This window comes from Schistocerca americana, chromosome 1 (assembly GCF_021461395.2).
Source record: "Schistocerca americana isolate TAMUIC-IGC-003095 chromosome 1, iqSchAmer2.1, whole genome shotgun sequence".
In the NCBI taxonomy this organism is placed as follows: Eukaryota; Metazoa; Arthropoda; class Insecta; order Orthoptera; family Acrididae; genus Schistocerca; species Schistocerca americana.
In genome coordinates this window covers 129,735,423-129,761,455 of record NC_060119.1, presented here as the reverse complement: position 1 = coordinate 129,761,455, position 26,033 = coordinate 129,735,423, and the positions used below count along the sequence as shown (strand labels likewise).

The window sequence follows — 26,033 nt, the reverse complement described above, 5'->3', positions numbered from 1 at the left end:
TGCATTTTTACTCCATGCTAACTGCTCTTTCATAAACTGTTGAAAATGCTGTGTCATTATGGGAAACCGATGGAACTATTTTGGATATTTTTCCTCTTTTTCATTTATGAATTTATCGCACGCTATTCACTTCTGATTTTAATACTTTTTGGCAAACGCACATCTTGAGATATACTGTACATAAAAACAATCGAAAAGCTTTTTTATAAATTTGCATCCATAATACTTATTTTGACATGAAGTTTATAATGGCATTAACATAGTTAATTCCAAAAATATTCACAATAGGTCTCTTCACCCTGTCCAAGGACATAAAGCAACAGACTGGGAATCCTCAATGTAAATTATATGACCAAATTATTAACCCATCCATTTCATAAATCACTTGATTAATTACATTTAGGTATACACATCTCCTTTAAACCAGTGATAATTAGTTGTAAGTAGTTTTTCCCCCATCTATTATAACTCCCTCTTTCACAATTATATGCGCATATCAGTAAATATCCAGGAAGCAGTACTAAATAAATACTGGTGTGTTTGTGTGTGTGTGCGTGTGCGTGTGTGTGCGTGTGCGTGTGTGTGTGTGTGTGTGTGTGTGTGTGCACGGGCGCAGGCGCACACACACACACACACACACACACACACACACACACACACACACACAAAATTTACTTCATGAGGTGATCAATGAAACAACATATGTTTTCAACAGATGAACGAAAACATGACTGCATTTATGAGAGCCATCTTACCCTGCAAGAGTCACGGCCACCAGCTTCATCTGCAGCACATATCAGTGACTCATTAACATTGATACCCATGAGCCTCAGTTGTGGGAGTGCTTTTTGGCACTGTAATGCAGGTATTTCAGTGACATCCACATAGCGTGCTGTGCCTGTAGGAAAGAAAGTGAGTAAGTATAACTTAGACAAAATGAATTACAAATTTTAAAGGATGTATTTTTAAAAAATCAACCTATTTTAGCAGGACCTTATGCCCTGTTGTTTAAATATATAGAAATGTATGAGTTGTAGGCTACATCAACTAATATTATCTCAGGGATAAAGTTTATGAAAAACTATAAAGTCTATTTATCAATCAACTGTAAGTTTACAATAATGTAAACATTTCTAGACTTTAATGTTATTTAATGATCCATGTAAAGTATTTATTACAATAAAAATTAATACTAAATTAAATTAAATAATATAAATTTATATTAAATTAAATTAATTTAAAGTAGCTAGAAATAATGATACAATGTTGTTGACACACTAGATGATTAGTAGTCTGAACAATATAAAAACAAGCTGCATGAAGTATAAGATCTATTATTGAAATCTCGAACAATGATTTTTGAGTAAGTTGTACACATGACCAAATAGTTCATTCTCAGCTGCTTCACCAATTATTCAGATACAGCTAAAGGACTCATGAATCAAATCTCTTCTCATCAACATGGCAGAATTATTTAATGAGTATTTGGAAGTAACATTATCACTTACATGAAATGCCATCAACATTGTCAATCTGATTGAAACCTCATTCCAACTTGTTAGAGATTCTCTGAATGTCTCAATATCCAAGAAAAACTGATTTCATGTACTAATGTCTTAACAGTGAGCCTCTTTGTTAGTTCAGCCAATGACAAAAGAATTTTATGAACAAAGCTGTCTAGATGAATGGAAAACAAAACTGAGCATCTGTTACATGATGATCAGTTTGACTTTAGGAAAGGTGAAGGCGGTTCTGATGCTGCACTTGATAATAGGACCAAGACTTAAGAAAAATCAAGATGAATTCATATTATTTGTTGACCTAGAAAATGTGTGAAAATTTAAAATGGTGCAAGATGGCTAAATATCTCAGAAAAATACAAGGCCTGTTCAAGAAGTAAGGTTACTTTTCAAATTGCATGGCCAACATAATTCGATTATTGATCTTTTTTTCAGTATGTTGGTATATATGTCCCAAACATATGTTCACAGTTTCAAATGTACAGGATACTTTATTTGTTTTTGACAGATAGAAAGTTTAGGAGTGTTTTAGTGTGCTCAGCAATTTTCAATTATTATAAAAAATGGAGCAAAGAATCTGCATCAAATTTTGTGTGAAAAATGGAAACAAGTGCTCTAAAACACTTTACATGTTGACAATGGCATACGGTGAGTCTGCTCCAAGTTAAGAAACAAAAATGTTTACAAGTGGTACAAGCTCTTCCACGATGGCCGAGAAGATGCCAATGATGAACCTCGCTCTGGACGCCCCAGCACATCAACAACAGATGATAACATTGAAGCTGTGAAGAAAATAATTTTGGAAAATCATCGAATTACCATAATAGAAGTTGCTGAGGATGTTGGCATATTAGTTGACTCGTGTCATGTAATTTTTTTGGATATGTTGGGCATGAGACGTGTGTCAGCAAAGTTTGTTCCAAAACTTCTCAATTTTGATCAGAAGAAAGAAGAACTGTCTCATGAGCATTACTCAAGAGCTCTTGAATGATGCCAATGATAATCCTGATTTGCTCAAAAGGGTCATAACTTGTGACGAAACATGGGTTTATGGTTATGACGTCAAAACCAAAGTCAGACCATCCCAATGGAAACATTCCAGAGAGTCAAGGCATGCCAAGTTCAATCAAATGTCAAAGTTTTACTCACTGTTTTTTTCAGTTACTGAGGTGTAGTGAATCATGATTTTTTTGCCTCAAGGTCGTTTGTTCAATGAGTATTACCTTGATGTTATGTGCCGTTTGCGAGAAGCGATGCACAAACACCTCAGGAATTGTGGAAAAACAATTCATGGCTTTTGCATGACAGTGCACCTGCTCATTCATCATTGCTTGTGAGAATTTTTTTTGCCAAAAACAACATGACAATCATGCCTCAGCCACTATATTCACCAGATTTGCCCCCCTGTGACTTTTTCCTGTTCCCAAAACTGAAGAGACCTTTGAAAGGACAAAGATTCTGATTGAGGAAACAAAAACTGCATCACTGGAAGTACTCAAAGCTATACCAAAAAGTGCTTGTGAGAAGTGCTTTGAGGATTGGAAGAAGCATTGGCACAAGTGTATTGTATCTGAGGGGAACAACATGAATAAATAAATATTTTTTGCATAAAAATATAAAGTCACCTTACTTTTTGAACACACCTCGTAAGTGTAAGTTACAGTTAAAGATGGACAGTGTACGATACATCCCAGAACTTAGGGGTGAAAATAAGAATGGAAGGCCGAGAACAAAGTGCTCAAATTTAGAAGGTTGTAAGATAGGGTTGCAGTCTTTTGCCACTGTTGTTCAATGTATGAATCAAAGCATCAACGACACAATGCCACATTTGTAAAACAGTAATTTATATTTCTGAAGAAAGGTGTAAGATTAATAAAAGGCGTTCCTTTCAAAGAATCATATAGAGGCATTCTTAAAAAATTAAAATTATTATCCTCCAGTCTAAATTTATTCTTGAGAGTATCTATTCCATTAGGACTCAAGAGTATTCAACATCATTCAGTGATGCCAAAAATTATGCAACAAGGAATAGAAGTTACTTTCACAAAATCAATATACCAATACAGTGTATTATATAAACCAAAAATTCTCTTCAGTTTGTTGCCAGATAAGATCAAAGGAATACCAAGCTTTAATGCATTTAAAAGAGGCCGGCCGAAGTGACCGTGCGGTTAAAGGCGCTGCAGTCTGGAACCGCAAGACCGCTACGGTCACAGGTTCGAATCCTGCCTCGGGCATGGATGTTTGTGATGTCCTTAGGTTAGTTAGGTTTAACTAGTTCTAAGTTCTAGGGGACTAATGACCTCAGCAGTTGAGTCCCATAGTGCTCAGAGCCAGCCATTTAAAAGAGAGGTGAAAGGTCTACTAATAATCCACAACTACTATACCATTAATTGATTTTGGAATATTACTCAAATTTGTGGGTTCTGCCTCGTGTTTTCTGTATTCAGAAATTTATATCTATCTAAGTATTTCCAGAAAAAATTAAACTCCTTTTCCAAACATACTCCCTGTTAATTGATGTGTGTAGTTACCCTTCTATGCAGACATCAAATTCTGCATTTTTATACAAATTTAAGTAGAATATTTCTTACTTCAGTAAAATCAGTCAATATGTAGCAGTAACTTTTCAGCTATGCATCTTTTGTCTGTATGCATGTACATAAACTTTTACTTTGTATATGTAAATAGAACAGTGTTTTTTTGTTTTGTTTTGTTTTTTTTTTTAATTTTTTTTTACAACCCATCAAGTTGTGTTTATAAAGAAGCTACCATTCTAAACATAATATTACAACTTAGATGTGCCTATATTTTGTACAAGAATGTAAATTTCTAAATTTTTATACTGGCTTCTATTTTTACAAGTGTTACAACATTATGTGATAAAATGTGTGCTACATCAACAAATAGATAAATTGAAAACAAAGATGATGTGACTTACCGAACGAAAGCACTGGCAGGTTGATAGACACACAAACAAACACAAACACACACACAAAATTCAAGCTTTCGCAACAAACTGTTGCCTCATCAGGAAAGAGGGGAAGGAGAGGGAAAGATGAAAGGATGTGGATTTTAAGGGAGAGGGTAAGGAGTCATTCCAATCCCGGGAGCGGAAAGACTTGCCTTAGGGGGAAAAAAGGACAGGTATACACTCGCGCACACACACACATCCATCCACACATATACAGACACAAGCAGATGTCTGTTGTGTTTATAAAGAAGCTACCATTCTAAACATAATATTACAACTTAGATGTGCCTATATTTTGTACAGATGTCTGCTTGTGTCTGTATATGTGTGGATGGATGTGTGTGTGTGTGTGCGAGTGTATACCTGTCCTTTTTTCCCCCTAAGGCAAGTCTTTCTGTTGTGTTTATAAAGAAGCTACCATTCTAAACATAATATTACAACTTAGATGTGCCTATATTTTGTACAGATGTCTGCTTGTGTCTGTATATGTGTGGATGGATATGTGTGTGTGTGTGAGTGTATACCTGTCCTTTTTTTCCCCTAAGGTAAGTCTTTCCGCTCCCGGGATTGGAATGACTCCTTACCCTCTCCCTTAAAATCCACATCCTTTCATCTTTCCCTCTCCTTCCCCTCTTTCCTGATGAGGCAACAGTTTGTTGCGAAAGCTTGAATTTTGTGTGTGTGTTTGTGTTTGTTTGTGTGTCTATCGACCTGCCAGCGCTTTCGTTCGGTAAGTCACATCATCTTTGTTTTTAGATATATTTTTCCCACATGGAATGTTTCCCTCTATTATATTGATATCAATAGATAAATTAATAAATACATATAAATGACTAAATAGAAATAAGGGAAAGGTTCAAAAGTGGGATTAAAAATCAGGCTGAAAGGGTATCAATGATAATATTTGCTGATAACATTGCTATCATCAGTAAAATTGAATAAGAATTGCAGGACATGTTGAATGGAATGAACAGTCTAATGAGTACAGAATACAGATTGAGAGAAAGTCTAAGAAAAATGAAAATAATGACGAGTAGCAGAAATGTGATCGGCGGTAAACTTTTGAAAACTGGGGGCTAAATTACACAACATACAAAGCACAGAGGATATAAAAGGCAGATTAGCACAGGCAAAGAGGGTATTCCTCACCAAAAGATATCTACCAGTTTCCAACATACAACATTATTTGAGGAAGAAATTTCTGAGAACATACGTTTTGAGCACAGCATCTCTGTATGGAAGTGGATCATGGAGTGTGGGACAAACAAAAAAAGAATAGAACAAAGCATTTGAGATGATGTGCTACAGAAGGATGTTGAAAATAAGATGGAGGGATAAGATAAGAAACGAGGAGGTTCTCTGCAGAATCAGTGAGGAGTGGAACCTGCAGGAAACATTGACAAGAAGGAAGAACATGATGATACGACTTATGTAAGCCATTAAGGGATAGCTTACCATGTTACTTGCAAGAACTGTAGAGGTTAAAAACTGTAGGGGAAGACAGAAGTAAGATGTACAAAACAAATTAAGTGAGGAGGTTAGGTGCAAGTCGTCCTTTGAGACAAAGAGGTTGGCATAGGAGAACAAATAACTTTTCATCTTCCCACCTTCTGCTACTTCAGTAGCTGAAGGTGAATATCACTTGTCACGTGCAAATAAGATATAGTATAATTTCTATATTTTATGGATGTATGTATGTTTTCTAACAAATGCAAATACATGATACAGATCTATACTTTTTAGAATAAATAGTAATGGGTGTCAGTGTCTATATTTATAAACGAAGTGAAGAAAATGCACATGAAATAGGGAAAGCCTTTGAAAAGATACAGGAGACTTACCACAAAATTTAAAGAAATATTTGCATTGGATTTCCACTAGGTGACTGTAGGTAACGAGAGAAGTTTATATTTCAGTAACAAATAATACACTCAAAAGTAGATCACAAAGATGCTTTCTGAATAGAAACAAATTTTTTTAACTTTTTTAAATGCCATCCTCTTACAATAATATTCTTGCAGAAAAGTGGCACTTTAAATACTTTTTTAACTTACCAAATTCTGTTGATCGATTGCTTTCTGCTGCAAATCCTGCAATAATTACTCGATTTGTTGGGAGTTGTGTTAATGAATTCAAGCAAGCAGGACGAACTCGTGAGCTAAGTTTAGCTGGTGTGTGTAGATGCAGGACAGCCACATCATGGAACGCTCTTAGTGGTTTGTACAAGGGATGTGGGGTTACCTTGTCAACATTTATCACCTGCACAGTTTCATCGTCACCATTTGGTGTTGTCAAGTCAACATCACCCAGGCGTACACGTCTCACGATACCACTGTAGAGATTGAATTTTATTTTAGTCTCTGCTGATTGTAAAATGATAAATATTTGTATAAAGCCATCAACAGGCCTTATTCCAGTCTTCCACATTTACCAGTAATTTTTTATAACCAAAAACAAATAAAAATAGCCCTTCCTTAGCAACAATAGGTCATTCAGATAATTCTCTCTCTCTCTCTCTCTCTCTCTCTCTCTCTCTCTCTCTCCCCATAATTTTAGTACTTAAATTTGTTTATTTGTCCAAGAATCATTTTAGTACATTGTTTGTATGTGTGATATAGAACAGTGGTAAAGTAGTTAATTTACAATACAGTAGTCATTTTGACTACATTGTTGACATAATCAAAATGCATAATAGTGTAGGCTGGTGTACTACATTGCTTCTGTATGTTATAATAGCAGTTATTAAGTAATAAGGTGACATGATAACCACAATGTAAACTATATTATGAATTGACAATTGGAAAAATTTCGTAAATAAGGTTTACTTGTTTCGATGTTCCATAAATTCAGACAAAGAATAGAAGCAGTGGTCAAGCAAGAACTGTTTTAACTTTATTTTATATACATTTAATGTTGGTATGCGTTTTATGAAAGAAGGCAAATAGTTATGTAACATAGTTCCAGTATGATACACTCCTATTTGCATAAGTTTGTATTTACTGTGTTCATGTATAGGTTCATCTACTGCCTAGTTTCATATGTGTGTATATCATAGCTGTGCCTGAAGAGATTTTCCTTTTTTAAGATACTCCCTTTTGTGAAAATTAGTATTTCGTATATGTGCAAGCAAGGCAGCAGCAGCATTTTGAGTTATGAAAATGGTCTACAGGAATTCTTGCATTTAGCTTTTTTTATCACCCTGATAATCATTTTCTGTATTTTAAATGTTTTTGTAGAATTTGTAGAATTCCCCAAAAAAATTATTTTATTTATTTATTTATTTATTTATTTATTTATTGTTCCGTGGGACCACATTTAGGAGAAGTCTCCATGGTCATGGAACGAGTCAATACATGAAATTATAACACGATTGTAGAAACAGATAAAATGAAATATAAGAAACATATTCAGGCGACAAGTCGTTAGTTTAAATAAAGAAAATCAAAAATGTACACTGGAATTTGCTTAATTTTGTATCTCTTCCAGGAGCTCCTCGACAGAATAGAAGGAGTGAGCCATGAGGAAACTCTTCAGTTTAGACTTAAAAGTGTTTGGGCTACTGCTAAGATTTTTGAGTTCTTGTGGTAGCTTATTGAAAATAGATGCAGCAGAATACTGCACTCCTTTCTGCACAAGAGTCAAGGAAGTGCATTCCACATGCAGATTTGATTTCTGCCTAGTATTAACTGAGTGAAAGCTGCTAACTCTTGGGAATAAGCTAATATTGCTAACAACAAACGACATTAAAGAAAATACATACTGTGAGGGCAATGTCAAAATTCCCAGACTATTGAATAGGGGTCGACAAGAGGTTTTCGAACTTACACCATACATAGCTCGAACAGCCCGTTTTTGAGCCAAAAATACCCTTTTTGAATCAGAAGAATTACCCCAAAAAATAATACCATATGACATAAGCGTATGAAAATATGCGAAGTATACTACTTTTCGTGTTGAAATGTCACTTATTTCAGATACTGTTCTAATGGTAAATAAAGCGGCATTTAGTTTCTGAACAAGATCCTGAACATGGGCTTTCCACAACAGCTTACTATCTATCTGTACGCCTAGGAACTTGAACTGTTCCGTCTCGCTTATAACATGCCCATCCTGTCTGATTAAAATGTCAGTTCTTGTTGAATTGTGGGTTAGAAACTGTAAAAACTGAGTCTTACTGTGATTTAGCATCAAATTATTTTCCACAAGCCACGAACTTATATCATGAACTACATTATTTGATAATGTTTCAATATTACACACAAGATCCTTCACTACCAAGGTGGTGTCATCAGCAAACAGAAATATTTTTGAATCACCTGTAATACTAGAAGGCATATCATTTACATAAATAAGGAACAGCAGTGGCCCCAGCACCGACCCTTGGGGAACGCCCCATTTAACAGTGCCCCATTGGGACTGAACATCATTACCACTCTCAATATTGCGGAGGATTACCTTCTGCTTTCTGTTCTTAAAGTAAGAGGCGAACCAATTGTAAGCTACTCCCCTTACTCCATAATGTTCCAACTTCTGCAGTAATATTTTGTGGTCAACACAGTCAAAAGCCTTCGTTAAATCAAAGAAAACACCTAACGTTCGCAACCTTTTATTTAATCCGTCCAAAACCTCACAGAGAAAAGAGACTATAGCATTTTCAGTTGTTAAGCCATTTCTAAAACAAAACTGTACATTTGACAGCAAATTATGTGAATTTAAATGCTGCAGTAACCTTGTATATACAACCCTCTCAATAACTTTAGCAAACACCGATGGCATAGAAATAGGTCTATAATTGTCAACATTATCCCTGTCTCCCTTTTTATAAAGTGGCTTCACTACCGAGTACTTTAATCGGTCAGGAAACCGACCACTCCTAAAGGAAAAGTTGCAGATATGGCTAAGTACTGAGCTAACAAACGTGGAACAATACTTCAGTATTCTGCTAGATACCCCGTCATATCCATGAGAGTTCTTGGTCTTTAGTGATTTAATTATTAACTCAATCTCCCTCTTGTCAGTATCATGGAGGAGCATTTCAGGTGACAGTCTCGGAACACTTTTTTCTAAGAGCGCTATAAGTAGCGACAGTATGTTACAATGGTACATTGTCAGCACTGGTGAGCAGCTTGTATTCTGAGTGAGGATCCTAACAGCATATGTTAATGAATTCAATCTCTAATTTAAATTGTGTAGGTACACCTTCCACTTCAGCTCTGCTGGACATGAATGCCTAGAAATTTTGTATGACTGACCTTCAACGCAATTTTTTTTCTTCGATAGTGAAAACAGGGTTTGCTGGCTGGAGGTTGTGGGTGGTATGAAAGTTAACTGCCACAGCTTTTTCAGAATTTATGATGAGCCTATTGGTCTGAAACAGTGCACTACAGTATGCATAACTGATATTGCAGCCTCCTGCAGATTTTACTCATTCTGTGATTTAATTAGAATATTAGTGTCATCTGCAAAGAGTACAGTGGTTCCATCATGTATTTTATGAACCAAATCATTTATGTACAGCAGAAATAGGACAGGTCCCAAAACTAACCCTTGGGGGACTCCATACTTTATTTTCTCCTCATCACTGTAAAAACTAGAAATTTTTTGTGTTTCACTAACTTTGTGTTTTATTTCTGTAATCTGCTGATGATTACTGTGGTACGACAGGAGCACGTTTTCAGACTGGCCTCTAATTCCGCAGTTACTTAATTTACCCAAGAGAATGCCATGATCAATAACACTGAACGCTTTACTTAGATCCAGAAATATCCCTGATACTGTACGTGTTGCTTATCATCCACTGATTTTAATATTATTTAAGAAGGCAAAATTTGCTGTCTGCATTGACTTCCCAGCTCTGAACCCATGTTGGGAGTTGCTTATTAGGCTCTCTTTATTTAAGAAAACTGTTAATCTCCTAAGGAACATTTTTTCCATAATTTTGATGAAGCCTGACAATACTGAAACTGGCCTATAATTAATAATATCACTTTTTGCACCCTTCTTACACAAATGTGTTACTTTTACAGTTTTTATATTATTTGGAAACACACTACTCTCAAAAGATGAATTTACTATGTCTGTTAGTGGTTCCACAAGAAATGTTGCACCAACTTTAATAATAGCATCTGGTTTCTCATCAACACCCACTGAACATTTATTAGGTAATTCTTTTAGGATTCTTGACAGTTCCTTAGGTGTTGCTGGATACATGAATAATGTGTTTGGATGAATATTTTGATCTGAATGACTGGCTGGCTGTTTGTCAAGGTGTGTATTTATGAACTGCTGTGCTATATTAGAGAAATAATTGTTGAAAGTACTAGCTACATGTTTGGGATCAATTAGTTTATTTTTATTCATAATCAGCTCTATATTACTGTGATTAACTGGCCTGGCGCCCATTTCTTTCCTTATAGTTTGCCAGGTTGCTTTAGTTTTAGTTTTGGAATCATACAATATTTTGTCATTTTCTATTTTTTTATAAATAACTCAGTGTTAGTATTCTCTTGCATCTTTTGAAATATGTAATAAAGTCAGGTTAGTATTCTCCTAGGAGTACTCATACAATCTCCTTTTATTTTGACATGATATCCTTATCACTTTTGTAATCCACTTGTTTGTTTTTTGAGTAGAATTAGATGTAGGTATTTTCTTGGGAAAAGCCATTAAAAATGTTTGAATGTAGCCATAGACTTATCATATTTCTCATTGGTATCATTACAGTCATTTACATCTTTCCAACTTCCACCCTTCAGGAGTGAACAAAAATTTCCAAATTTTTTGTACTGAAATTCCTTACAGTGTGTTGTATTCTACTGGGAATTGAGTGTCCTGAAATATTCTTTTTCAAAAATTTGAGCATTGTGGTCACTAAAACTTGTGTTTACAACTTGTATGTTATAGGCATATTTGCACTATTTATCAAGATCTGATCAATAATAGATGCAGAGATTGGTGTTTCTCGAGTTGGTTGTTACTGTTGCACTGATGTTGAACAATTGTAGTAGATTTAAATTGTCATCTCTGAAATTATTGGATTTCAAGAAATCAATATTAGCTGCCACATATATTTATATTCTTCTTGGGAGAGTGAATTTCTTCCAAGAGATCCTCCATGCAATTGTAAAACACTTTTTTGTTTCCATCCGGTGATCTGTATACACAAGTAATAACTGTATTTTGCCTCAGTAGTTCAGCTGTAGAATGTTCCACATCTTTATCAAAGGACAGTTTATGGTGTTTAGTTACACTATTGAATTCAACATTTTCTCTAATAAATACACAAGTACCCCCATGACTCAATATTTTCCTAAAAAACATGCTTGCAGGTTTGAACTGAGGAATGTGTGTTTGCTCCAACATATTTTGTTTGAGCCAGTGTTCTGTAAAGACAGTACAGAAATATATTTTAGGTCATTTAACATTATTTCTATTTCATTTAGTTTATTTGAGAGTGACTGAACATTTTGATGGCGTAATTTCAAATTATGTACAGGGAGTAAATCATTTCTTGCCTGACCACTTACCTCACTTATTTGAGTTTGTGTACTTAGTGGAAAAAAATCCTGATGTTTTCCAGGGATGGCATTCATCGTGTTTGACATACAGCTTGCTGGTTCACTGTATGTGGGTTCCTGCCTTTCATCTGTTGAAATGTTCGCAATTTCCACTTTTTTTTCATCCTTTTTCACCCACCTGTCCGTTGATAACTGCCTTGTTGCTGCATTTGATGGTTTGAAATTTAACCAAGTGTGTTGTTGTAACTTTCTTTGAGCTTATTTTTTGTAACATACTGGTCCATAACTGTCTGTTTTCTCATGGGTGGCATTTTCACTTTGAGACTGTGTCTCTTGTGTGATATTCAGGCTTAAGATGGTGTTATAAGGTATTTTTATTTATAGGAAAAAATAGTTTTATTCTATAACTTTTTATCTTTGTCCCACCCATGCACATCACAGAGAATACACCAATAAGCCAGTGAACCACAGTTACATGTTACAAATTTAGCCTAGAAAAATTTAGAGCACTGTAATTTCTTGGAAAATAATATTGTTTTGTTCACTTGGCCTGCACTTCATGTTTTGTAAGATAAAGGCGATATGATAAGATTTTCAGAAGGCAGAAGGAAGTATGCAGAAAGTTAAGTCCCATGGTGCCCAGAGCCATTTGAACCATTTGAAGTATGCAGAGAGACTTAAAGGTTGGCCAACTTTATTACACTGCTTCTAAATTAAGAGGTCATGAAATTTTTTTGCCACATCATGAGAATAATAGTGTGCTTGACGACTCCAAGGCTGAATACAAGGAAGAATTACAAATAAGTGTCTCAATATTTGAACGATTTCAGGAGTTTCTTGGAGTTTACGAAATTCAGAAATAGGCTGGCAGACCATCTGCACTTGGGAGGTAAGCCATGGGCCTCTAGGTGCAGTTTATGATGTCTAGCAGTAAATATTGTTGATATCTATTTGTGATTCACAATGATCTATAGAACAATTCTTCCAGCATGTGAAACATAGCTGTGCAGTTATATAGGATTTTGTTTACGTAAGTGTTTCAGGTAAGTGTGTGCACATGTAACTAATAAGCAGCAGGGTTTAAGTTTATGGTGCTATTACCAAGCTAGAGGCAGTGATGATGGAAGAAGTTGGAGAGCAGAGTATAGTGAATGGTAACAAAAAATTTCTTTCTAGTGGCAAACTGGAGCTGGTAACCATATTATGGTTGTTTTAACATGACAAGAATTGATCCAGGTCTGTTGACAAACGTTCCCCTTCCTGATGAGTGGTGTAACACACTGCATTACTTTGTTCCTTCACTGCATATTACAAGGAGCATGTAACTTCTGACCCCAAATACACATGAGAGTCTGTGCAACAGTATGTCACCATGGAGAGTGATGGAAAGATTGTTTCGCAGCGAAGTATTGTACATTGTCTAAGGTATGTATGATGTACTGATACTTTGTGAGAAACTGCTGTTTCATAAATAATGAAATACATTATTAGTTTTTGTAATATTTAAGGTGAACTTGCTCTATAATTCAGCTAACCAGGCCAGGAGAGAGTTTCCTGAAAAGAGAGAATTTGGTGCTGCAAAGTGAGTTCTCCCATTTTTTATTGTCCCTTTCAGCCTTTCACAAATATGACATTGATATCAATGAAGTTTTGTTTCTGTTATGTTGGTAGGCATTCCACAATGGAATTAGTCAACTGCATATTTTTTCTGTAGAATTGTTTTGTTTATAAAGCATCATTTTTAAGAAAACCCAACCAACCTAAAAATATCTGCAGCTACAACCACTCATTTTAAACTATGGAATTGTGTGGAAAAGGGAACTTTCTGTAGTACCATGTATGGTAGCCCGCCCAGTTGGCCATGCGGTCTAACGCACGGCTTTCTGAGCAGGAAGGAGCGCCTGGACCCTGGCACGAATCTGCCTGGTGGATTTGTGTCGAGGTCCGGTGAACCAGCCAGACTGTGGATGGTTTTCCATCTGCCTCAGCGAATGTGGGCTGGTTACCCTTATTCCGCTTTCAGTTACACTATGTCAGCAATTGCTGCGCAAAGAAGTTCTCCACGTACACATACACCACCATTACTCTACCACACAAACATAGGGGTTACACTCGTCTGGTGTGAGACGTTCCCTGGGGGGGTCTACTGGGGGCTGAACTGCACAATAACCCTGGGTTCGGTGTGGGGCGGTGGAGGGGTGAAGTGACTGCGGTAGTAGTCGTGGCGTTGCGGACCACTGCGACTGCGGCGGGGACAGAGCGTCTCCGTCGTTTCTAGGTCCCCGGTTAACATACAATACAATACAGTATAATACAATACCATGTATGGTATTAAATTTCCTACCAGTGCATTTGAGTACAGAGTGTGAAAAGTGCTCACTTAAATGCACAATATGATTAGTCTAATCTTGTCTTTATGGCACCATTGGGTACAACACGGATGGTTTTAGTATATTCCTCTCTTTATACTGGTCCTCTAAATTGTGCCTCTATTTTCAAGTGTTTGACAGTTAAGATGCATTTCCATGAGGCTCTCTTGTGAGTGAAACAAATTGTGCTTCCTTCTTTGTATGCATTCAATATCCCTGTCAGTCTTATCAGGTATGGGTTCCACACACTTGAGCACTGAGTAAGCAGTTTCCTAAGTGACTGGCATTACTTCCCCAATATCCTATCCATGATCTTAGGACTGCTATCACCTTCAGTTACATCTGAGCCTATGTGATTGATTATTCCATTTCATGTGCCCACAGTCTGTTTCACCCAAGAGTCTGATTCCAATTGTGACTCATGAGATTACAGTACTACAATTTTCCGTTTCTGCATTTTGTGAAGGGCATAAATTCAAATTTATGGTCATTTGAAGCGAGTTGCCAGTCTTTCCAACACTTTGAAATCTCTTCAAAATTTGATTTTCATGCACCTTTTTTCTGACAGCACTTCCGTATAGTTAAATGTATTGTTTGCAAAAAGTCTGAGATTACTTTTGTTTGCTAATTCATTTATATAAAGCACTCAACAGGGGTCCAACACACTCCCCTGGGGCATGCATGGAGTTATTTCTGCATCTGGTAATGACTGTCCAAAATGACATGCTGCATCCTCCCTACAAGAAATCCTGAATCCTATCACAAATTTGGTTTGATGTCAGATCATTGATGTTTTGTTAATAAGCATTGGTAAGCCAAATGATTTTCAGAAATCATGTGAGAAAAGTGCAAGGTATGTTTCACATAAGTGATGTCTTTGGAATCCATGCTAGCTAGTGCGGAGGAAGTCATCCTCGATGAGATACCTCATTACATGTGACTTCAGAATAAGTCCTCAGATTCTCTGCAACCATTCTCATAGACTGGTGTGACCTGTGCTTTGTTCCAACTACTGTGCACAATTTTTTGTTCAAGATATCTGTGGTATATTATGATTTGAAGGGGGGGGGGGGTGTTGATAACTCAGCTGTAAATTCTATGTATAAATGGAGACCAAATACAAACCTGAATTCTTTTTTGTAAACTTTACTGAATTGTTGCAGAAAGAACAAAAACAGCATGCCAAATTTAAACAAATGCAAAATCTCCAAGATTGGCAATTTTTCAAAAAAGCTTGAGATTTATTGCAGACTTTAATGTGAGATAGTTATTATAGTTTCCACAACAGAACATTGTCCCAAAACCTGGCAGGTAATCAAAAGTGATTCTTGTAGTGTTTAAAGTATGCTAGCAGCAAGACAGAATCAATGCCTTCTCTGCACAACAGCAATGGAAATACTATCAACAACAGTGCTGCCAAAGCACAGTTACTAAACTTTGCTGTCTGAAATTCCTTCACCAAAGAAGACTAAGTAAACATTCCAGAATTTGAATCAAGAACAGCTGCCAATATGAGTAATGTAGACGTAGACAACCTCACAGTAGTGAAACAACTTCGATCACTTAATAAAAGCAACACTTCTGATCACAACTGTAAAACAATTAGGTTTCTTTCAGAGTATGCTGATGCAATAGCTCCATACTTAACAATCATATACAACCACCTGCTTGACGGAAAATCCATACTCAAGAACTGGAAAGTTGCAAAGGTCACACCAATATTCAAGAAAGGTAGTAGGAATCATCCACTAAATTACAGGCCCACATAATTAACATCAGTATTTAGCAGGATTTTTGAACATATATTGAGCTCAAATGTTATGAATTACCTCATAAGGAATGGTCTATTGACGCGCAGTCAACACAGATTTAGAAAACATAGTTCATGTGAAACACAAATAGCTCCTTATTCTCACAAAGTGTTGAGTGTTATTGACAAGGGATTTCAAATTTATTCTGTATTTCTAGATGTCCAGAAGGCTTTTGACATGGCACCACACAAGCAGCTTGTAGCGAAATTGGGTGCTTACGGAATATCATCTTAGTTATTTGACTCAATTTGTGATTTCCTCTCAGAGAGGTCACAGTTCGTAGGAATTGATGGAAAGTCATCAAGTAAAACAGAAGTGATTTCTGGCACTCCCCATGATAGTGTCCAGCTCTTTGCTGTTTCTGATGTATATACACAATTTACGAGAAAATCTGAGCAGTTGTCTTAGGTTGTTTGCAGATGATGCTGTTGTTTATCATCTAGTACAGTCGTCAGAAGATCAAAACCAATTGCAAAACATTTGGAAAAAGAGATCTGCATGGTGCAAAAATTGTCAATTGGTCACTCACATAAGTGCTAAAAGGAATCCATTAAACTTTGGTTACACAATCAGTCAATTAAATCTAAATGCCATAAATCCAGTTAAATACCTAGGAATTACAATTACAATCAACTTAAATTGGAAAGAACAATGAGAAAATGATGTTGGGAAGGTAAACTAAAGACTGTAGGCTTCTGGCAGAACACTTGTAAAATGCAACAGATCTACTGAAGAAACTGCCTACGCTACACTTTTCCATTCTCTTTTTAAGTACTGCTGCACAGCCTGGGATCCTTACCAGACAAGATTAACGAAATAAATCAAAAAAGTTGAAAGAAGAGCAGCATGTTTTGTGTTATCATGAAATAGGGGAGAGAGAGTCACTGACATGATACTTTATTTGGGGTGGGCATCATTAAAACAAAGGCGTTTTTCATTGCGGTGGGATCTTCTCATGAAATTGAAATTTCAGTCACCAACTTTCTGCTCCAAATGTGAAAACAATTTTTTGATGCTAACCTACATAGGGAAAAATGATCATCATAATAAAATAAGGGAAATCAGAGCTCACATGAAAAGATATAGGTGTTCATTTTTTCTGCGCACTGTTTGATATTGGAATAATACAAAATTATTGTGAAGGTGATTTGATGAATCCTCTGCCAGGCACTTAAGTGTGATTTGCAGAGTATCCATTTAGATGTAGATGGATGTTATCATTCTATTTCACATTTTCACATCCATACAAATAATTATACCCCGGTATTTATACGAGTTAACTGATTCCATTTATCTCTCATTGATATTGTAGCTGCAGCATGCCACACATTTGCGTTCTGTGATGTGCTCAGTTTTACATTTCTGAACACCACTTCTTTTTTCTACGTACTGTCCTGAATTTTTTACAAAAATTTTCCCATCACATTGGCACTTTTTTAATAGTACCCCCCCCCCCCCCAAAGAAAGAACAAAAACATGTGCACAGTGACTTGTGCATGAACTCCTAAACCTCTGCAGTGTCATCAAACCAGTGTCCTCCAAGTCATTCCTTCAGTGGTCCAAACATGGGGTAATGCAGTATCATGACTCTGGACTCTGAGGATGTTCCACAGTTATTAATTGAATTTCCTACTGTTTTCCCCCATTAAAGTATCAGATTGCATAGTAGACAAGTTCCTGTAGTTGATCTTATCAGCAATGGTGGCTTGAGCACTTCCATAGCTTATTCCTACTCTAGAAGCAACGTTTGAAAGGTTTAAGCACTGATCTTTTGCAATAAGATCTTGTATGGGATGAATGTTTAGTGTGATGCTTGTCCATGGTCACCTTTTGTGGGGTGCACTTTCCACAGCTACCTGCCCTGTTACAAATGTTTTATGCCATTCATACATTTGTGTCTTTCAAAGGATTTCTTCCTCAAAATGTACCTGAAGCCTCCTCAAAATTTCTGCGCATCTGGTGCCCTATTTCACGAGAAGCTTCAAGATTACACTCTGCACAACAGGCTTCTGTATCAGAGTGATGGTGTCATGCTAACATCACAATGCTATTTAGACATCCCCACTGTGCTGCAACATCTCTATTCTGTAGAGTAACATGTTCTGCTTCTGGCCACTTGTTGTTGTTGTTGTTGATGTTGTTGTCATGGTCTTAAGTCCAAAGACTGGTTTGATGCAGCTCTCCATGCTACTCTATCTTGTGCAAGCCTCTTCATCTCCAAGTAACTGCTGTAACCTATGTTCTTCTGAATCTGCTTACTGTATTCATCTCTTGGTCTCCCTCTATGATTTACAACCTCCACACCCCTCCAACAGAAATATTGGCCATCCCTTCATGTCTCAGAATGTGAACTATAAACCAATCTTGGTTAAGTTATGCCACAAATTTCTTGCCTCCCAAATTCTACTCAGTACTTTCTCATTATTTTTGTGATCGACTGATCTAATCTTCTGCATTCTTATGTAGCACCAAATTTTGAAAACTTCTATTGTTTTTTATCTAAACTGTTTATCGTCAGTGTTTCACTTCCATACATGGCTACGCTCTACACAAATACCTTCAGAAAGGTCTTGTAACACTTAATTCTATATTCGATGTTAACAAATTTATCTTCTTTAGAAATATTAACAGAATCTTCTGTCGGTTCTTGGTAGAACAACATTATAATAATAAATGAAAAGCACCAGTTTGCTTTTGTTCTACAATATTATTTTTATTGCTAACATTTAATGTCTGAAGATGGCCTTCTAAGCCGAAAACTGGTTAGCAATAAAAATAATATTGTAGAACAAAAACAAACTGGTGCTTTTCATTTATTATTCTTTAGAAATGGTTTTTTTTAATTTTTTTATTTATTTATTTTTTTTCCAAAACCAGTCTACATTTTATATCCTCTCTACTTCAGCCATAATCTGTTATTTTACTGCCCAAATAGCAAAACTCATCTAATCTGCACCCTTTAGCATCACATGATTTAATTTAACTACATTAGATTATCATTCTTTTGCTTTTGTTGATGTTCATCTTATATCCTCATTTCAATATACTATCCATTCCACTCAACTGCTCTTCCAAGTCCTTTGCTGTCTGTGACAGAATTACAGTGCCATCGGCAAACATCGGAGTTTTTATTTCCTGTCTCTGAACTTTAATTCTTACTCCAAATTTTTCTATGGTTTCCTTTACTGTTTGTTCAATGTACAGATTGAATAACATCAGGACAAGGCTACAATCCTGCCTCACTTACTTTCCAACCACTGCCTCCCTTTAACGCCCCTCAACTCATAACTGCTATCTGCTTTCTGTACAAGTTGTAAATAACCTTTCGCTCCCTGTATTTTACCCCTGCTACCTTCAGAATTTCAAAAGAGAGCATTCCAATCAACATTGTCACAAACTTTCTCTAAGTCTACAAATGATATAAATGCAGACTTGCCTTTCCATAAACTATCCTCCAAGATAGGTCATGGGATCAGTTTTTCCTCGCATGTTCCCACATTTTTCCAGAATCAAACTGCTCTTCCTCAAGGTCTGCTTGTATCAGTTTTTCCATTATTCCGTAAAGAATTCACATTAGTATTTTGCAAGCTTGAATTACTAAACTGATAGTTTGGTAAATTTTACACCTGTGAGAAACTACTTTCTATGGAATGGGAATTACTCAATTCTAACCACTTAGGCTGTTGAAACCAGAAAAGTTGTTTGGATAGTCAAGTGTGGAGCGTCCTACTGTGTGCACTCTGGTTTGTCATACGTGCAGATTTTGTGCATAAAATGTCAGTTCAGACCATTGATAGAGTGCAATGGGAGTGCCTTGGAAGCCACAGAGCAAAGGGTGCAGGCGATAATGCCAATATGCGAACAGTTTAAGACTATACATAAAGGTAGATGTAGATGTACATTTACACTAACATACATCCATCAAAGCTTGTAGGAGCACCATGTCTCTCTGGCACGTGGCAACACATTATCTCATATGAAAGTTCACCCATCCTGCTTGCGGACGTTCCCACATATACAAGTCACACATACATTTTGCATATAGCTTTCTTGCAATATACTTCACAAGTCTCAGAAGTTGCACACGCACAGCACCAGTCTTCCATGGCACTGCTTACAAATGCCTATTTGATCTTTAGTGTTCTATGGAGCTTGTTTTTGTATTGATGGTGTTTTGTTGATTTTCCTTTCTTCAACCACAAGAGCATTGCACCAGCACATGGAAATGTAATGCCTTCTGTGCTGGCATCAGCACACCATGCAGCAAAGAGGTTGCCAGAAGATCAATAGAGGCCAAAGACAGACTCACAAGAAATGCACCGCCAATGTCCTCTCGGCTGCCAATATTTGGGTTGTGTTCCAACCAATAACAGCTGTTGTGGAGGTTGAAAATACTTTCATGAGTGAAGCTAGATTCATCACTCCATATCACATTGTTTATAAAATGTTTGTTATCTTCCACTTGGTGCGAAGGTCATTCATAAAACTGTACTTGTTGAATGTGGTTTTCCAGTTTCTGTTGTTGGTTAAAGTGTTATTAGATGCACCCAGCATGAAAAGCATATTGAAATGTATTCATCCTTTGTATACTCCATCAGGAAGCTGCCCCATATGAATTTGACAAGACCAGTTACAGTTTCATGAATTCCACTGTCTTGTGATAGGCTATTGTCATTTGACATGGTGGCCTGCTTACAAATGATGAGGACTACAGATTGGATGTCTAAAAAATAGAAAATGATCGTGACAAGAATTCAACCATAGTCTGATGGTGGACGTGGGTTTGATGTTCCAGCAGCCCACTCAGTGAGCTACGACAGCAGGTACGGTAGTGTGGGATGATACACATTCCCCTGTACATTCCAATGTGCTGCACAATGTGACAGTGTTACCATCTCCTCGTTTACCCAATATGATTTTGCTATATAAACTTATCTTCAATCTGGATGAGGAAATGCATACTGGTCTCCAAGTGTGGCATTTTTTCTTCACCCTGTATTTAATCAATCTGGCATGCAACACACCACTAATCCTGTATTCGAACATTACGTGACTGTTTTTCTTCTGCACCAATTTACATTTTTCTACATTTAGGGCATTCTGCCATTCATAACACCAAATAGAAATTCTGCCTAAGTCATCTTTTATTCTTCCACAGCCAGTCAACCACAATACTTTCCCATATACTACCATGTCATCAGCAAAGAGGTGCATTTTTCTGTTCACCTCAATCTATCCGGTTATTTATGTATATAGAGAACAAGAGCATTCATATCACACTTCACTGGGCCATTCGCATATCAGGGAAGCTATTTAGTATGCTCAGACTTCTAACAGTCTGCAGGGGGCAATGCGTCAAACTCTTTCCAGAAATCTAGAGATTTGTAACCTGCCCATTGCTCTTAATCCATTGTTGGCAAGATATCATGTGAGATAATTACATGATGAGTTTCACAAGAGCTGTGCTTTCTAAACCTGTGCTAGTTTGTTGACAGCTTTTCTGATTTAGGTACACTTTAAATATGAATATTGTCAAGAAATCTGCAGCAAACTAATTAATGATATTGGTCCTTAATTCTGTGGGTCCATTCTTTTACCCTTCTTATATACAAGAGTCATTTGCACTGTTTTTCAGTCCTTGCAGACTTTGTGCTAGATGAGAGACTGGTGATAAATGCAGACCAAGTAAGGGGCCAATCTCAGAGTAATCTCTGTAAATCCAAACTCAGATTCTATCTGGACGTGGTGACTTATTTTCAACTCAGTTGCTTCTCTACGCCAGTGATGGTTCTTACCATAGTAAGTGAATTGAAGTGAAGTGAAGGAAATGTCCACCATACAACAGTCTGTGTGATGTTCAAACAATGATATTTTTAACAGTCATCCTGTGTGAATGATTTCTTACATGGAAAATTTAAATCCTCATCTTTCCCTTTGTTGTCTTCTTTTGGCAAGCCAGACTGGGCAATGGATGATAGGATAGAAGCTTTCGATCTGTGTAGTGATTTTATGTAGAACCAGAATTTTCTTGGGTTCTCAGGAAGATATTTCATTAAGGTATGATGGTGGTAGTTGTAAGCTTCACACATTAGTCCTTTTACAAACACACTTATTTCTAACTTTTGCCTGTTGTCATTTTCACATCTTATTCTGAACTGAGAGTGCAATGGCCTTTGCTTCCTCAGCTTTTTCCCAGTTTAATAAACCAGTCTAATAGACCATGGTGAGCCTCTTCCGTGCTTAATACATCTACTTCTTCAGAGAGAAATTTACAATCAGTTTAAACTTTAATCATAATTCCTTCACATCCACCATTCACAAATAATGACAACTGCTTACCTGCTCTTTCTAGCAGAAATACTCTCACAGCTTCCTCAATGGCTTTATTAACTTCGTTAACCACTATCACATCAATGAAATGATAAGTAACCTGTGTGTCTCTACTGTCACTGTCAATAAGGTCAGGCCTGTTTGTAGCTACAAGGTCTAAAATATTTTCATTGCATGTGGGCTATCTAACCAGCTGTTGAAGACAGTTTTCAGGAAACTGTTCAAAACTGCTTCACAAAACTGACTGACTACACCATCTGCAATTAATCCATAGATTCAATAGGTTAAAATTGCCTCAAACTAATTTTGCACACTTTGGGTATTTTTGCATCACTGAGTGTACCATTTCTTTGAATGATTCTGAAAATGTCATGGTAAAATAGGGTGGCTGGTGAAAACATCCAAGAACTAACTTTAGTTCCCACAGGCCTTTTACTCATGTCTAGATAACTTCACCATCAGACTCAATTTCAAACTTGATAGACAATATTTTTGTCAGCCGCAATGAACACTCTCTCCAACAACCCCCCACCCCCATACCATCTAATCACTCTTTTTGATACACATTCCATGCCATAATTAATATTTCAGAGCTTTCTACTCTGGGTTTCAGCCAGCTCTCTGTTCTGAGAATAATTTGACTGCAAGAAATTTCCTGAAAGGAAGTAAATTCTGCTTCTTTGATACAAATACTTCACAATTTATTGTTAAAATTTTGACTGCTACAGTGTCTTTACTTTATATACAGTCTAATTTCACTCTGCATACTGCCTGGTGAGTGTTTGGAGGATGTCAATCTACCGCCTAGCTTAAAAAAAAACCTTATGCTCTCTACAAGTACCCTGCTATCCATGTAGCTGCTTTCTTTGTGTAGTGAATTCCTGAACTATGACTGAGTTCTATAGTAATTCAGCCCATAATGCAGGTTCAGAAAGCTGCAAAGATCTTCACACAACCCGTGGAGCCTTTGGTTCAGACCCTTTTGTCAGCCCCAAAGCAAATGATCCCGACCAAATCTGGGTATGATGCTGAAAACTGAGTTCTGCTTGCAACCTAGACTATGATGCTGAAAAGTGAGTTATACCCTATGAGCAAGGCCAATAGTCTTCACTACTACTGCCAGTCACCTGTATGAATTGAGGATGATCCCATAACCCAAGTGACAGATGTCATTGGTGTTGACGAGAGCCACAACTTGCAGACAACAGTACCCTGCATCCTCAATAGCTGCTGATAGGATCTCCTCCACACCATGGATGAGACCCCCATACAGACATACTGAGAATACATTGCATTTTGCTATTTCTCTTATTGGCTCCGTAATAAGCCTAACATTCGAGTTAAAAAAAAAAAAAAATTAAATTAAATTAAAATTTTAAAAAAACCTGTCCCCATGTGCCTGCTCAGACTCTGCTGGAGGAGTGGCCACCTGTCCACTCAAAGGGTGACTGGGCGGGCCAGACCGCCTCCTCCTTCATTCTCCATCTCAAGTGGTGCAAGTGTATTCCAGCCTGCCAGTCACCTTGCAGTGATGGCAGCTTCCCTACATTGCACACCCTGCAGCAGAGCCCATGAGCTAAATAAGTAATTACCTGAGGTGTCCCAAGTGATGCAACACATTCTCCACAACCACAACACCTTTAGGCATCAGGCTGAAGACAGCTGACTATGGCCTGAAGAGATTTTGGCTGTTTGGAGCTGCAGCCAACTAGTCCTGTAACCACTTGCTCTATCCACCCTAGTACTATTAACTTAAGAATTAATTATAAAAGCACATGCAGAAAGCAAAATATATAACATATTACTCTCAAAATGTGTCACCAATGGAGGCCAGCACCATACTGAGCCATTTAGCAGCTGTTCAAAAGAAATGACAACGGCACTGTAGATTGTGTGCATCTGTACTTTACAGTTACTAAAACTGTATGCATATAAGAATTAAACTATGAAAGCAAGCAAGAAGAGCTAAATAAGTAAATGTCCAATTACATTAAATAAGAAAGTATTCCATTTGGACCTAGTGATTTATTTGTTTCAACTCTTTCAATTGCTTACTATTAACTCCACATGGCAGTCAGTCTGACAGTCAAATGATGGTATCTGCAAAATCCTCCTGCACGAATGATTTCTTGAAGGGGAAATGTAAAACTTCAGCTTTCCTTTTTCTGTCTCCTATTGCCAAACCAGACTGGTCAATGGGTGATTTAATGTGGGACCATACTTTTCTTAGGTCCTTGGCAAGATCTTTCATGTAAATGTGACACATCAATCTTTTAATAAATACATACATTTCTACTAACTTTGGCAGCCAAATTTCCAGGTTCATTTTTGAACTGAGTATCCATATGAGGGGGTAGGGAGAAGGTAACAGTTTATTAAATTTGTAATGGATGATGAAGTGATTCTTGTGATTGCTAGTGTACAGTTTTAACAATATTTTTGTTAATCAGTAACAAATTACTTGGCAGAACTTGTAAATAGAGATTTTTATCATATTAATTACATTTTTCTGAGACTGTCAATATCTGAGCCATGGGTATGACTGGATCTGACTGCAGATTTCAAGGAATGTGTGGCAAATTATATTAACTTAATTTTATTTTTGTAGAAAGCTATAATGTACCTGATGACTTAGTACTTACAGATTACAATCTCCTAGGCATCGTGCAGAGGTGAGCACAGAAGATTCACTCACTAGCACACCAGCATAAAGCCATTTGCTTTCACTTAGATTACCATACCCTAGTACTGCCTGAAACAGAGAAGACATTTCTTTCTACAAAGATTTCATGATTTTTAAAGGTTATGGCATAAGAAACATATTGTGATAATGGCCTGACAAGGAAGTCTGCATTTACATAAAATATCAAGAGTATGTACTAAAAACAATAAATCAATAAATAATTGTGACAATAATTACAAATTTAATGTTCCAAGCATACTCACTAGGTAGGGGAATAGGCCTGGTACTGCTATATTCTTGCCAGGAGTCATTTCAATAGGTGGGCACTCATCCACTGTAGCTAGTTGTGCACTCTTTTCACATTCTGTATAAACAAAAACAAGACAAAAATACTAAGGACTGAAGTTGTTTGTTTTTTTCCACTGAGCCATACCATAACTGAACTGCTGATATGCCTTTTGCTACACTGTTTTTATCAGAAATATATCTTTGCCCCATTGCTTTTGCCAGCCTCAGTGAACACTTGTGAAACTTCATTCATCAGTTCTCAAGAATCCTATCGTTTAAGGCTTATTCACATAATACATGTCAGTAATCACTTATGGTTTAGTAACTAATGATAGTAACCCACAAAATTATCCTACAATTAATTACATCGTGCTTAATTATTTTTGGGTAGGGTATTCAAAATCCTTTAATTATGTATTGCAACTGCACTGACAAAACATTCCTCAACACACATGGAACTTTTGAGGTTCATTCATGATGATATCATAATTAAACTGCTTGTTTCATGTAACAGTCTGGAAGAATAAAAAACAATGATGAA

The 26,033-nt window shown here is 36.7% G+C and overlaps 1 protein-coding gene across 1 annotated transcript in view; it reads right to left on the bottom strand.

Annotated features, from left to right (window-relative positions):
- LOC124550635 (serine protease snake-like) overlaps window positions 1-26,033 on the bottom strand; it is an 83,672-nt gene that overhangs the window by 907 nt on the left and 56,732 nt on the right. The window contains exons 3-6 of the mRNA XM_047125362.1: window positions 25,468-25,568; window positions 25,164-25,273; window positions 6,549-6,826; window positions 756-898 (exon numbers count right to left, since the gene is read on the bottom strand). Coding sequence (XP_046981318.1) covers window positions 756-898; window positions 6,549-6,826; window positions 25,164-25,273; window positions 25,468-25,568 — 632 coding nt within the window. The remainder of the gene's footprint in view (window positions 1-755; window positions 899-6,548; window positions 6,827-25,163; window positions 25,274-25,467; window positions 25,569-26,033) is intronic.